This window comes from Heterodontus francisci, chromosome 33, assembly GCF_036365525.1.
Source record: "Heterodontus francisci isolate sHetFra1 chromosome 33, sHetFra1.hap1, whole genome shotgun sequence".
Lineage (NCBI taxonomy): Eukaryota > Metazoa > Chordata > Chondrichthyes > Heterodontiformes > Heterodontidae > Heterodontus > Heterodontus francisci.
The window spans coordinates 49,919,890-49,933,637 of NC_090403.1; the positions used below are offsets into that span (position 1 = coordinate 49,919,890).

Consider the following 13,748-nt stretch of genomic DNA (forward strand, 5'->3'; position numbering starts at 1 on the left):
CTTGCCCGTCTAAGAGCGAAGTCCAAAGTACGGAAAGTCCTCATCAGGGAACTCCTCTTTGCTGACGATGCTGCTTTAACATCTCACACTGAAGAATGCCTGCAGAGTCTCATCGACAGGTTTGCGGCTGCCTGCAATGAATTTGGCCTAACCATCAGCCTCAAGAAAACGAACATCATGGGGCAGGATGTCAGAAATCCTCCATCCATCAATATTGGCGACCACGCTCTGGAAGTGGTTCAAGAGTTCACCTACCTAGGCTCAACTATCACCAGTAACCTGTCTCTAGATGCAGAAATCAACAAGCGCATGGGAAAGGCTTCCACTGCTATGTCCAGACTGGCCAAGAGAATGTGGGAAAATGGCGCACTGACACGGAACACAAAAGTCCGAGTGTATCAAGCCTGCGTCCTCAGTACCTTGCTCTATGGCAGCGAGGCTTGGACAACGTATGTCAGCCAAGAGCGACGTCTTAATTCATTCCATCTTCGGAGAATCCTTGGCATCAGGTGGCAGGACCATATCTCCAAAACAGAAGTCCTCGAGGCGGCCAACATCCCCAGCTTATACACACTACTGAGTCAGCGGCGCTTGAGATGGCTTGGCCATGTGAGCCGCACGGAAGATGGCAGGATCCCCAAAGTCAGCGAGCTCGCCACTGGTATCAGACCCACCGGCCGTCCATGTCTCCGCTTTAAAGACGTCTGCAAACGCGACATGAAGTCCTGTGACATTGATCACAAGTCGTGGGAGTCAGTTGCCAGCGTTCGCCAGAGCTGGCGGGTAGCCATAAAGGTGGGGCTGAAGTGTGGCGAGTCGAAGAGACTTGGCAGTTGGCAGGAAAAAAGGCAGAGGCGCAAGGGGAGAGCCAACTGTGTAACAGCCCCGACAAACAAATTTTTCTGCAGCACCTGTGGAAGAGCCTGTCACTCTTGAATTGGCCTTTATAGCCACTCCAGGCGCTGCTCCACACACCACTGACCACCTCCAGGCGCTTACCCATTGTCTCTCGAGATAAGGAGGCCAAAGATAAAGGGTTATAAACTCAATGGGAAGAGACTGAAGGATGTACAGAACAGAGAAACATAGGCGTATAAATGTACAAATCTTTGCAAGTGCCAAGTAGGCGAAGCCATTAAAAGACCAATAGTGGAAAGAGAAGCAGAGTTAACGTTTTGGGTCAGTTCCGAAGAAGGGTCAGTGACCCGAAACGTTAACTCTGCTTCTCTTTCCACAGATGCTGCCAGACCTGCTGAGTGATTCCAGCATTTCTTGTTTTTGTTTCAGATTTCCAGCATCCGCAGTATTTTGCTTTTATAAAAGACCAATAGTGTTTTGGGTTTTATAAGTAGGTACAAAGGTAAAAAGAGAATTTGATAAATTTGTCCAAGGCAACCTAAGGACATACTATCAAGGGTGATTGTCAGTCTCGTGAAATGCTATATCTTTCAAACTCTATAGAAGGAAGGTTTTCAGTTTTAATTCATAGGAAATTTGATCTGCTTATGGAATCTGCCTTTCTGCTGTGAAATCAATTCAAAAGTGCTGGGAGAAAGTATGAATGGGATTTTTACCAGAATTCTGGGGTTTGAATTCTGCTACTCCATCCATATTTTTTATAAAAATTACAATTTAACAGTTTTGGTCCTGGAGATTTGATGAAGACTACACCCATTTAGACTGTGGTGGCTTTGAGTGTGTGATTGGTGTACTGGGAAAGAGCTATGGAGTCTGTTGTCACCAATATAGAGGGGGTTGTCAAGAAATAGCTTGCATTTATATAGTGCCTTTCGTGACCACAGGATGTCCAAAGGGCTTTTATAGTCAAGGAACTACTTTTGAATCATAATCACTGTTGTAATGTAGGAAATGCAGCAACCTGATTGTGCACAGCAAGATTCCACAAATAGCAATTTGATAACCAGACCATTTTTTTAATGATGTGGTTGAGGGACAAATATTAGCCAGGACACCAGGGCAGACTCCTCTGCTGTTCCTCAATGGGTGCCATGGAATCTTTTACATCCACCTGAGAGAGTTGACAGTTTAATGTCTCATCCGATAGGAGGGACCTCTGACAATGCAGCACTTCCTCAGTTTTCTACTAGAGAAACTGCCTAGGTTTTGTGCCCAAGTGTCTGGAGCTTATTATTGTGTCTCGTTTTTCTAGTGTGCATGGCTGTGAATGCATCCATTGTCTGCACTGTTCCAGGGGTACTTGCACAATAAGGCCTGGGACTGAAGTAAATACTTGAAACTATGGGCTTTGAGGTTAAAACACAAAAATTCTGAATAAAAGGCCTTGTGTATTACTCCTTTTACTTTAATAACTTGACCCAAGTCCACATGCTGATGGCAGAATTTACATACTTCCATTGCAACTTCAAGCTGTCATTCTCTACCATCTTTTAAGTCCTTTTAGAAACTTTCAAAAGGCAAATTTTTCAAAGTGGATCAACTGGAATAATATTTGCAGAAAGATACAGCACTCCAAAATAAGTCAGATATTTAAAAATAATTCCTGAATTCCCTTAAGGCACAGTCATCAATTTCATGAGCCACTTCCCTGAATAAAGGAAACAAATCATTTCTCCAGAACTACGCAACCAAAAGCTTTATTAAAACCGGTAATGTTTCTAATGGAGCTCAGTGAATGCAAATTCATGCTTCAATCTCCAATCCATATCCAAGTCTATGAGTGTATAATTGAGGTACTATGCTGTTGATCTCCCTGAACACAGCAATAAAGCTCATTCTGAAAGTTCCTTTTTGAATTCTACACATTGCATTTTCTTTAATTTTAGAGTTTTCTTCTCAGAATTAGTGGATGAGACAGGGAAAGCAACATCAAAGTTGATGGTGAGATGCCAGATGTGAGGAAAGCAGATTCAAGTATATATGTGGAGTTGGTAGGAAGGTCTTTGGTTTCTGGACAATGAAGGCCACATTTGTCTCGAGCACAAAAAATATGTAATGCTTCTGAACTTGGGATGTGCCCTTTTCTCGTCCCAGTCTTTCTTTGTGGTCAAAATTATAAATCCAGTTTGATGTTGCAGGGTTAGTTAACAAAAGAGTGTATTTGATGTGTTTGGGCAATGAGATGACCAAAATTGAAATGGTGGAATTAAGCAAAACAATTATTTGAATTTTCAGGTCTAACTTTGAAGATTAAAGGAAAAAACGATTTAGGCCCAGAGATTCAAAGGCGCCCATTTTTGGGTACAGGATTCATGCTAAAAGTTAAAGCCAAATCTTTTCAGGAGTGAAGTTAGCAACCACTTCTACATGCAAAGGGTGGTAGAAGTTTGGAATTCTGTTTCACTATTGGCAGTTGATACTCGGTCACTTGTTAATTTTAATTCTGAGACTGATAGAATTTTATTTTTGTTATCCAAAGGTATTAAGGGATATGGCGCAAATTCGGGTATATGGAATTAATTCACAGATCAGCCGTAATCTCATTGAATGGGGGAACGGGCTGAATGGCCTCCTGTTCCTACACACCTACTAAATAGCAAGGCCCGAGGTGCCCCCCCCCCCCCCGATATTGGGTTCAGGGTTTGTGGCTGGAGATGGGGGAGCCCGGGGGACAGCAGTGGCCGCACGCCTCCACTTCCACACCCACAAAGATAAACTTACTCTGCAGGGTGTCCGGTTGGTTTCTGCCCGATTTTACTGAGCAGGGCCTTTGTGGCAGGTGTCCCACTCAATAGGCAGTTAAAATAGCATTAGGGGTCCTGCCTAAGTGATAAGACACTGATCAGCATATAATTACGAGGCTGTTGCCTGAATAAGGCCACTCAAGTGGAAATGGCTTGTATTCCCTTGAGTACAGAAAATTGAGGGGTGATCTGATCAACGTTTGAAATATTGAAGGAATTTAATCGGGTAGATTTGGAGAAACAATTTCCTCTGATGAAGGAATCCAAAACAAGGGGACATAATCTTAATTAAACAGAGGCCATTCAGGAGTGAAATCAGGGAACACTTCTTTACATAAAGGGTATGTGGAAATCTGGAATACTCTCTTTCCCACCCCCCCCCCCCCCCCCACAAAAGGCTGTGAATGCTGAGACAATTGGACCTTCCAAGCAATAGGCTTTTGTTAGGAAGGGTATCAAGGTATTTGGCACAAAGGTGGAAAAATGGAGTTAAAAAAACAATCAGACACGATCTAATTGAATGGCAGAGCAGGTTTGAGGGGCCTAATGGCCGGCTCATGCTCCTAATGTTTCTAAAATAGTTGTTGGAAACAAACAATTATTTGGATTTTAGCTCCTGTTCTTTTTTTTTTTATTCGTTTGTGGGCGTCATTGGCTAGGCCAGCATTTATTGCCCGTCCCTAATTGCCCTTGAACCGAATGGCTTGCTAGGTTATTTCAGAGGGCAGTTAAGAGTCAACCACATTGCTGTGGGTCAGGAGTCACATGTAGGCCAGACCAGGTAAGGACAGCAGATTTTATTCTCAGTGTACCAGATGGGTTTTTACAACAATCAACTTTTAATTCCGTGGTGAAATTTGAACCCATGTCCCTAGAGCATTAGCCTGGGCTCTGGATTACTAGTCTAGTGACATTACCACTATGCCACTGCCTCCTCGGCGGTGGCTTCCTTTGGGCACAGTGAATTAAAATTCCACCCTGCAGTATCAAATGTCTTTAGTGCTTTGATTTTGAACAAGAATTCTAACCCAAACGAGCCACAAAAATGGTTCAAGTCCCTTGTGGCAGGCAGCAGTCTGTGAGTTAATGCCTTTACTAAAATATTAAGTGCAGCGTTACATAGAAATAAGCTGTGATTGGAGCTGGTTTAAATCAAACCTGTCTGCACTGCGCTGTGTATCAAGTTTTTAATGCTGGCAGCTGTACTGTCTCACTGCCATGGACAACGTTTGGCAGGCTACCGGTATTATTAGAGTGGGCAGCGTAGCTATAGTAGCAGGTCACACTCCCATAGCAAGTCGTAATCCCATTTTAAAAGTCACTTGAACTCCATCCGCCCCTTCTCTGTTTTCTAATTTCAGCTGTTGTGATAGGGTGGTGGAAGCAGATGCAGTCGTAACTTTGAAAATGGAATTGGATATAGAAAAGGGAAAAAGAATTGCAGAATCTACGGGGAAATTGGAGAGCTCTTTCAAATGGCCCCCTTCTATGCAGTGTAATTCCGTGATTCTCATTTGAGTTTATTGCTTTCTGTCCAGTATATAAAATGTCCTTGTAATCAACCCCAGTTATTTCTCAATAAATCTTTAAAAATTATATGACAATTTTTAAATTTGTGTGAATTATGGAATACACTAGCAGCCTCCAAATCGACAGTGTCTTTGTCATCATCTCTCTTCACTGGCTGCCCACTGCACTGACAGTGTCCGCATCAACAGCACCCCCCCGCCAGCATCTATACCGACTAAACGTCTGCACTGAATGCCCGCTCCGTTAACAGGCATGAGACACCCACAAAGCAACTGATAATTGTGCTTAATGGGTTTGGCGAATCTTGAAGTCCAGTGTACCTCTGTAAACACCTTGAATCTCAGCCTTCTAAACTCAAGTAGATGAGAATCTTGTCGTTTTCCATATGGTAAAATTTCAGTTCCCATACTGAAGTGTAAAGTATGTTCGTGACATAAGTCCATATCACTAAGGTTCAGTGGCAAGCTTTAAAGGCAACATTTTTAAGAGTTGTGACAGAAACCACACCTGCCAAAATGAGACATATTAATTTTGTCATATGGAAAATTATTTTTGAACTGTTACTGGACTTGAAATAACTTGTTTAAAAAGACCACAACAGTGGCTGAAAACATGGCTGCACATCTGCATTCTAAAAGACAGTTGCATGAAGAAGACAATGGGAGTACTCCCTGATTCAATTAGCTAGATGCATTTTATCCATAGTGATGATCAAGAGTCATTGAGCTAGCATTCCACCCCTGCATTGTCTAGTAAACTTGAAGGAGTCCACAAATCTTGTAGGTTAGGCTGTCTCAAGATAAAAGCTATCTTCAAAAGCTATCTTCTAATAAAGCTATTTTCAAATGACTAACCTGCTAGCCAACCTGGACTTAATTGAATTGTGCTCTCAGAACAGTTTGGGAAGAGACTACAAGTGAACTTCAAGAAGTCTCCCCTCTCCCCTCGAGTTTTAATGTTAATAAACTTGCACCTTTCTTGTTTAAATCTGAGAAAACCTGTCTGGTTGATTTCTTTGCCAATACAATTAGAGAGCAGTGAGCAAGGACTCACTGGGGGGAAGCTAAAAACACTGTTTTAAAAGTTAAACTCTGTTACAGCCAAACCAGGAATAGGCTGAGAGGGGAGTCCTAGACCCTTTCCTCACCTGGTCATAACAGAGTACAGGCACCATATGTATGAAATTTGAGGATTTATTTAAAAGCACAATTGTGTATTTAAGAAATGAATTTGATATCAAAATATTATCAGTTCAAATCTCAATATAGTAGAACAAGGGAGGAATCTGGACTCCAGCAAGGCATTGAAAAATATCTCCTTTTTCCCCATTTTCTGCTCAGGGTTCAGCTGACTCCTACACCAGCCGTCCATCAGATTCCGACATCTCTCTAGAGGAGGACAGGGAGGCATTACGCAAAGAAGCTGAGCGACAGGCTTTGGCACAACTTGAGAAGGCAAAGGTAAGATTCGTACTCACTCGCCTGTCCGGCCATCTCTTGTTTCTAGACTTGCTTCAAGGGAAAGGCTGGTGGTCCCCGAGTACTCATCTGGTGTTGGGTACACAATGAAGGCAAAAGCTCGAGGTCTTGTATCACAATGCTAGAGTAATGATTCAAGCAAAATAGGGGATTCCCCCCAAAATTCAGTCGGTAAGTGTTCTGTGTAGTGTGGTCCTCCATCATAGAGCCCAGTTTGACTGGTTTCTTTGATTATGTCTCTGCAAAGTACATGGGGATGTTTTTCTACATTAATGATGTTGTAGAAATGCTTGCTATCATCATTTTAAGGTTCTGGGAAAGAATGAGTTCAAAAAAGAGTGTTGTGGATCCCGTGTTGGTTCATTGATGATCATGTTATCTGGCCATGTAGTTCGATTTTCTTGGGGTGTCTGTTTTGTATCCAATTGGCTGGTGCTCTAGTCAGTACACATCTGGTTTTCTGACAGCTTCTCTGTTTGTGTACTGCTACTTTTATCAGACTTCAGACTACTCAGATTTCCAAAACGGGGAAGAAAATGGAGTTTAAATTAATCAGAATACTCACTGCAGACATCCACTGAAGAGATACTTCGTAAATACCTGAACTATTTCTGAAGTCCTAGGGTAATTGGCAAAAAAAACCAAAGGCGACATGAGGGAAAGAAATTTACGTAGCGGGTTATGAGTGGAATACAGTACTTAGAGGGTGATGGAAATAGGTTCAATAGTAATTTTCAAAAGAAAATCAGATAAATGCTTAAAGAGGAAAAATTCTCAAGGCTATGGGGAAGGAGCAGGGGAGTGAGAGTAGTTGGACGGCTCTTTCAAAGAGGCAGCACAGGCATATTGGGCCAAATGGTCTCCTGTATCATCCTGTGATTCTATGATGGTTATGATGACAATGACAACAATGATTGGTCCCAGATTTCAGATCCTGTTCCTTAGCCTCACCTGCTGTCTGAGCTAATGTGATTAAGCTCTATCAACAACAAAAACTTGCATTTATATTGCGCCTTTAACATAAAGGTACTGAGGTTTTTCGCAGGAGTGTTAGAAAACAAAATATACCACCAAGCTAAAGGAGGAGTTATTAGGGCAGATAACCAAAAGCATTGCGGGAGAGGTAGGTTTGAAGGAGCGTCTTAAAGGGGGAGAGAGGGTTAGGGAGAGCGTGGGGCCACGTAGCTGAAGGCACAACCACCAGGAAATCAGCAATGTGCAGGAAGCCAAAATTGGAGGAGCACAAAGATCTCAAAGTTGCAGGACTGGAGGAGGCAAGTGAGATAGTAACCTCCTTCGCTCCTGCTCCTCCTGCCACTCAATGAAAGTTTTAAAAAAACTTACCTAAAATGGCCTCATCTAGTCCCATCTCCAGGAAGTGGACCTTCCAAATTTAACAGTACAGTTAAAGTTCTTTATACGCTTGCTGATTTCTGCAGTGAGGTGCAATTATGGGTACAACACTTAACAAGGCAACGGATGTAAACTATACTTTCAAATACACCAAAGCAGCAAGACAAGGGGATATCTAGCAAACTGGTGCAGTTCGACACAGGCCTTTCACCTCTGGAACTGGGGTTCCAATCTAAACCAAACTTATGGGATGAACATCTTGGGCCCGATTTTACCTCACTCAAAACCCATTCACTTAGAGTTAAAATAGGACCACTTCTTTCTGCTGGCTATAAGGGTTCTAAGTGAAATGATTTCTGGGCATGCTCAATCCATCTCCTAATTAGCGTGGGCCTACACCCCAAAACTGTCCCTAATTTGGTAATATCAGAGGCCCAAGGATGAGGGGTTCTTGTGATTTTTCAGTAGGTTGCGACAGAGTGGAGGGAGCTTGGCTCTGCACCTGGCTGAATTATACATGAACTTGGAGTGCTTGACGCTGAGCCTGAAGTGGGAAGGGTCTATTCCCCAGCAGTTGCATTCTTCACCTTTTGTGAGCAAAAAAAAAGTGCTGTGAAAAACATGAATTATTTCTTTTACACAAGCAATGTCAACAGTGGGAACAGATTGGTAGGAAGGATGGTTGAGGCAAGGATACTGAATGTAATGATCTGTCTGAAGTTGAATAGAGCCATCTAGTGATGAGATTGATTTAACAACTTGATGTACTCAGATGTGAGCTGACATTTTGTAATGAGGTTTGAGACAGGCTGAAGTCTTATTGAAATAAATGACAAACCATTAACCAGGACTCATTTAGGAAATAGCTAGTGGTTTAACGGGAAGGTGGCAGGTTTGGTATTCTAGAAATATAAGCTACAAGGGCCGTCATCGTGAATCAAGGACAGATATTTTAGACTACCAAACCTTTTCTAAATATTTGTTGGCTTTGAGTTTCTTGTAACAGTATAATTTCCTACCAGTGCCTGGCAGATGCACATACTAGATTTTGCATAGTGTACTGAATATCAACATTCTCCTGAGATTTGGGCTCAGATTCAACCACAGATGATAAGAACATAATGTAAGAAATAGGAGCAGGAGTAGGCCATTCAGCCCCTCGAGCCTGCTCTGTCATTCAATACAATCATGACTCTTCTGTCACAACTCCACTTTCCCAACCATTCCCCATATTCCTTGATTCCCTGAGACCAAATATCTGTCTACCTCAACCTGAAAAACATTCAACGATGGAGCATTCCCAACCCTCCAGGGCAGAGAATGCCAAAGATTCACAACCCGTTGAGTGAACAAATGTCTGGTCTCCATTCTAAATGATCGGCCCCTTATCCTAGCACTGTGTCCCCAGGTTCTAGATTTCCCCAGCGAGGGGAAGCAACTTCTGTGTCCATCCTGTCCAGCCCCTCCAGAATCTTGTGTTTGTTTCAATTAGACCATTTCTCATTCTCCTGAACTCCAGAGAGTGTAGGCCCAGTTTACTCAGCCTCTTATCATAGGTCAACCCTCTCATCCCAGGAGCCAGTCTAGTGAACCTTCGCTGTACTGCCCCCAAGGCAAGTATATCCTTCCTTAGATATGAAGACCAAAACTGCACACAGGTGTGGTCTCACCAAAGCCTTGTACAATTGTAGTTAGACTTCCTTATTTTTGTACTCCGTGCCCTTGCAATAAAGGCCAACATGTCAATTGCCTTCCTAATTACTTGCTGTATCTACATGCTAACTTCCTGTGCTGCTTGCACAAGTACATCCAAATCCCTCTGAACATCAACATTTAGAAGTTTCATGCCTTTCTTACCACCTTCTTTGGCCTCCTTGGCTCGAGAGACAATGGGTAAGCGCCTAGAGGGGGTCAGTGGTTTGTGGAGCAGTGCCTGGAGTGGCTATAAAGGCCAATTCTAGAGTGACAGACTCTTCCACAGGTGCTGCAGATAAAATTAGTTGTCGGGGCTGTTACACAGTTGGCTCTCTCCTTGCGCTTCTGTCTTTTTCTTTCCTGCCAACTGCTAAGTCTCTTGGACTCGCCACTCTTAAGCCCCGCCTTTATGGCTATCCGCCAGCTCTGGCAATCACTGGCAACTGACTCCCACGACTTGTGGTCAATGTCACAGGACTTCATGTCGCATTTGCAGACGTCTTTGAAGTGGAGGCATGGCCAGTGGGTCTGATACTAGTGACAAGCTCGCTGTACAATGCATCCTTGGGGATCCTGCCATCTTCCATGCGGCTCACGTGGCCAGGCCATCTCAAGCGCCACTGGCTCAGTAGGGTGTATATACTGGGGATGTTGGCCACCTCGAGGACTTCTGCCTTGGAGATACGGTCCTGCCACCTGATGCCAAGAATTCTCCGGAGGCAGCGAAGATGGAATGAATTGAGACGTCGCTCTTGGCTGACATACGTTGTCCAGGCCTTGCTGCCGTAGATCAAGGTACTGAGGACACAGACTTGATACACCAGACTTTTGTGTTTCACCAAAGTGAATATCCTCACACTTCCCCACATTATACTCTGTCTGTCACCTTATTGCCCACTCACTTACCCTGTCTATATCTCTTGTCAGCCTCTTTGTATCCTCCTCACAGCTTACATTCCCATCTAGCTTTATATCGTCAGCAAACTTGAATACATTACTCTGTCTCTTTGTCTAAGTCATTGACATAGATTGTAAATAGCTGAGGCCCCAACACTGATCTTTGCGGTGCTCCACTAGTGACAACCTGCCAACTTGAAAAATGCCCCATTTTATCCCTACTCCCTGTTTTCTGGCCATTAGCATGTCTATCCATGCCAATATATTACCCCCAACTCCATGAGCCCTTATCTTGCATAACTAACCTTTTGTAAGGCACCTTATTGAATGCCTTTTGGAAATCCAAGAATACTAAAGCTATTGGTGCCCCTTTATCTACCTACTAGTTACATCCTCAAAAAACTCTAATAAATTTGTTAAACACTATTTGCCGTTCGTAAAACGTTGACTTTGTCTGATCATACTTTGATTTTCTAAGGGCATTTTTAAGACTTCCTCAATAGATTCCAGCATTTTCCCAACGACTGATGTTGGGCTCACTGGCCCTGTTTTCTCTCCTTCCCTCCTTTCTTGAATAGCAGTGTTACATTTGCTAACTTCCAAAGCACCGTGACTGTTTCAGAATCTAGGGAATTTTGGAAAATCGTAATCAGCACAACTACTATCTCTACTACTATCTCTTTAGAACCCTGGATGAAGGCCAGATTTGTCAGCCTTTAGTCTCTTCAGTTTCTCCAATAGTTTTTCTCTACTGATAGTAATTACCTTAAGTTCCTCACTCTTATTAGCCCCTTGGTTACCCTTTATTGCTGGTATGTAATTTGTGTGAAGATTGACACAAAGGGCAGAGTTTTGTGCTGCCACTGCTGGGGGGGTGGGGTAGTGCAAACGAATTGACAGCGGGCACCATTCCCTGCATTGACTGGGCTCCTTGCCATTTTGTCTGGGGCGGGGAAGACCGAGGATGGCCTACCCTTCCCAAGCCAATTGAGGCCCTTAAGTGGTCAATTTATGGCCACTTAAGAGCCTCTTCCCAACTCCACCTCAATTTTGTGGAAGGCGGAGGGGTCTGTCGCTGCCGTGGGGAGATGCTGCCAGGTAAAGCCTAGCGACCTCCTCGGGGGGTCAGGGACCCCTCCTTTGGAGGCATTCCAGGGCCCCCCTGGTGATGGCCTCCATGCCCCCATGAAGACCCTCACCCTCACCACCCATTTCGCCGAGGCCTGCCTGAATGGCCCCAGAGACCCTGTTCCTGGGGTCGTCTCCTGTCTTCGATGCAACAGGGCCTCCTGCAGTACCAGCAGTGGCCACTGCTCCCAGTGGCACTGCCAGTACTGTGGAGCTGCCGCCCCTCTGATTGGCCAGCAACTCTGGAAGCAGGAGCTCATCCCATAAAGGGACAGCGTCCCCAACAGCAGGCAGTTAATTGGCTGCCCGCCGTTAAATGGCTTCAGGGGTCTGACAGAGGGCCGAGGTGGCGTCTTTCCCCCCCCCCCCCCCCCCCCCCCCCCACAGTTTCCAGTCCTCTGCCAGGACCCCTGTGGCCAGAATAAAATGCAGCCCAAAATTTATTTTCAGCGTCTCTGCTATTTCCTAATTTTCCCCTATGATGATTTCTCTTGTCTCTGCCTCTACTTTAGCCACCCTGCTTTTTATATTCTTGTAAAAAATCTGTTTTTATATTCCTGGCTAATTTAAAGTTATTGTTTTCTTTTTCCTTTTTATCAACTTCTTGGTCAGCCTTTTCCAGTTTCTAAAACACTCCCAATCCTCAGGCCTACTACTATTCTTTGCAACATTATAAACCTTTTTTAAATTAATACTGTGCTTAACTTCCCTAGTAAGCCACAGATGGATCAGTCTTGCTGATAGGATGCAAGACTCTTGTGTTTGGGGACTGGGTAGCATAGTTCATAGCACTGTCCATTAATCACATGGACTTGGGTTTGAATTCAGCCCAAACGGACCGGATTAGTCTTGTCTTTCTGTTGCCTGTAAAAGCCCATGTGTAATGAGTCCACGCAGTCTTAATTGCTAGCATGTGCAGCAACCTAATGCAAATTGTCAATAATCTGGTACTAAACTTGCTGCCTCTTGCATCTTGGCCTCTACTTGGCAGTTGCCCACAGCAATAGAGCCAAGATAGAGAACTCAGCATTGAGGATGATCATGAATGTGAACCCCTGCTCCACCATTTTTAATGTGTGAACTGCCACAGTGCACTGAATTTCGATTCTCTTATCAAGGCATTTTGTGTTAATTGCCTAGTGACAGATCATCACCACAGCATCCTTTGCTGTATTCTATTTTGTTTTAGACCAAGCCTGTTGCATTTGCTGTGCGAACAAATGTTGGCTACAATCCTACCCAAAATGATGATGTCCCTGTACAAGGCATGGCCATTTCCTTCGAGTCCAAAGACTTTCTACATATCAAAGAAGTAAGTACTCAGCTCTTCGTAATGCATCTTTTGTGGTCTGTGCAAATGTGTATGTATGGGTGCACACTGGTGTCTGTACACATGTGGAAGGTATGTAAGTTATTTAATAGGATAGAGAATATAAACTCAGAACAATGCTTTCAGAAACACCAGAGCAGCTAGACAAAAGGGAACCGGTTTATGGTTGTGGAGAATATTAATCAGATGTCAGTAATTTTTCTTTACACAGAGGGTAATGGACAGGTGGAGCATGTTGCCAGGATTGGCAGGCAAGGACAGGACACGGGAATGACTTACAGTGGATGTAGTAATGGGAAGAAGGGAGGGTTGGTATTCTGAAAGAATATCCAGTCAACCAAAGGACCATCCACATCCAAATCTGTCTTGTGTGAAAGCTGAGTTATGACTTTATTTTTCTAATTTTCTATTGATAAGATTGGATAAAGAGAATAAAAATCCAATTTTGGACAGTGAAAGCTGTCTGTAGACAACTAGAAATGTTATAGAAGCAGGACATAAGAGTACAAATACACAACCCAGTCACAGTGGGACAATGACTGACTCACTGGTGATTGACAAAATCAGTTTCCTGTCTATTCCAGTACAGTGCCTGCAACTTAATGCCTGATCTGGAAGGATAGGAGCGGCCATGACATGACTCCGAACGAGGAACAAAATTGGTTAAGAAGGCAC

At 43.7% G+C, this 13,748-nt stretch overlaps 2 protein-coding genes across 2 annotated transcripts in view; one reads left to right on the forward strand and one right to left on the reverse strand.

Moving 5' to 3' along the window:
- The window catches only part of rpl19 (ribosomal protein L19), a 431,812-nt gene that overhangs the window by 288,463 nt on the left and 129,601 nt on the right, over window positions 1-13,748 (reverse strand). The gene's annotated exons all lie outside the window — the stretch shown is intronic.
- The window catches only part of cacnb1 (calcium channel, voltage-dependent, beta 1 subunit), a 262,363-nt gene that overhangs the window by 200,135 nt on the left and 48,480 nt on the right, over window positions 1-13,748 (forward strand). The window contains exons 3-4 of the mRNA XM_068013537.1: window positions 6,533-6,652; window positions 12,933-13,055. Coding sequence (XP_067869638.1) covers window positions 6,533-6,652; window positions 12,933-13,055 — 243 coding nt within the window. The remainder of the gene's footprint in view (window positions 1-6,532; window positions 6,653-12,932; window positions 13,056-13,748) is intronic.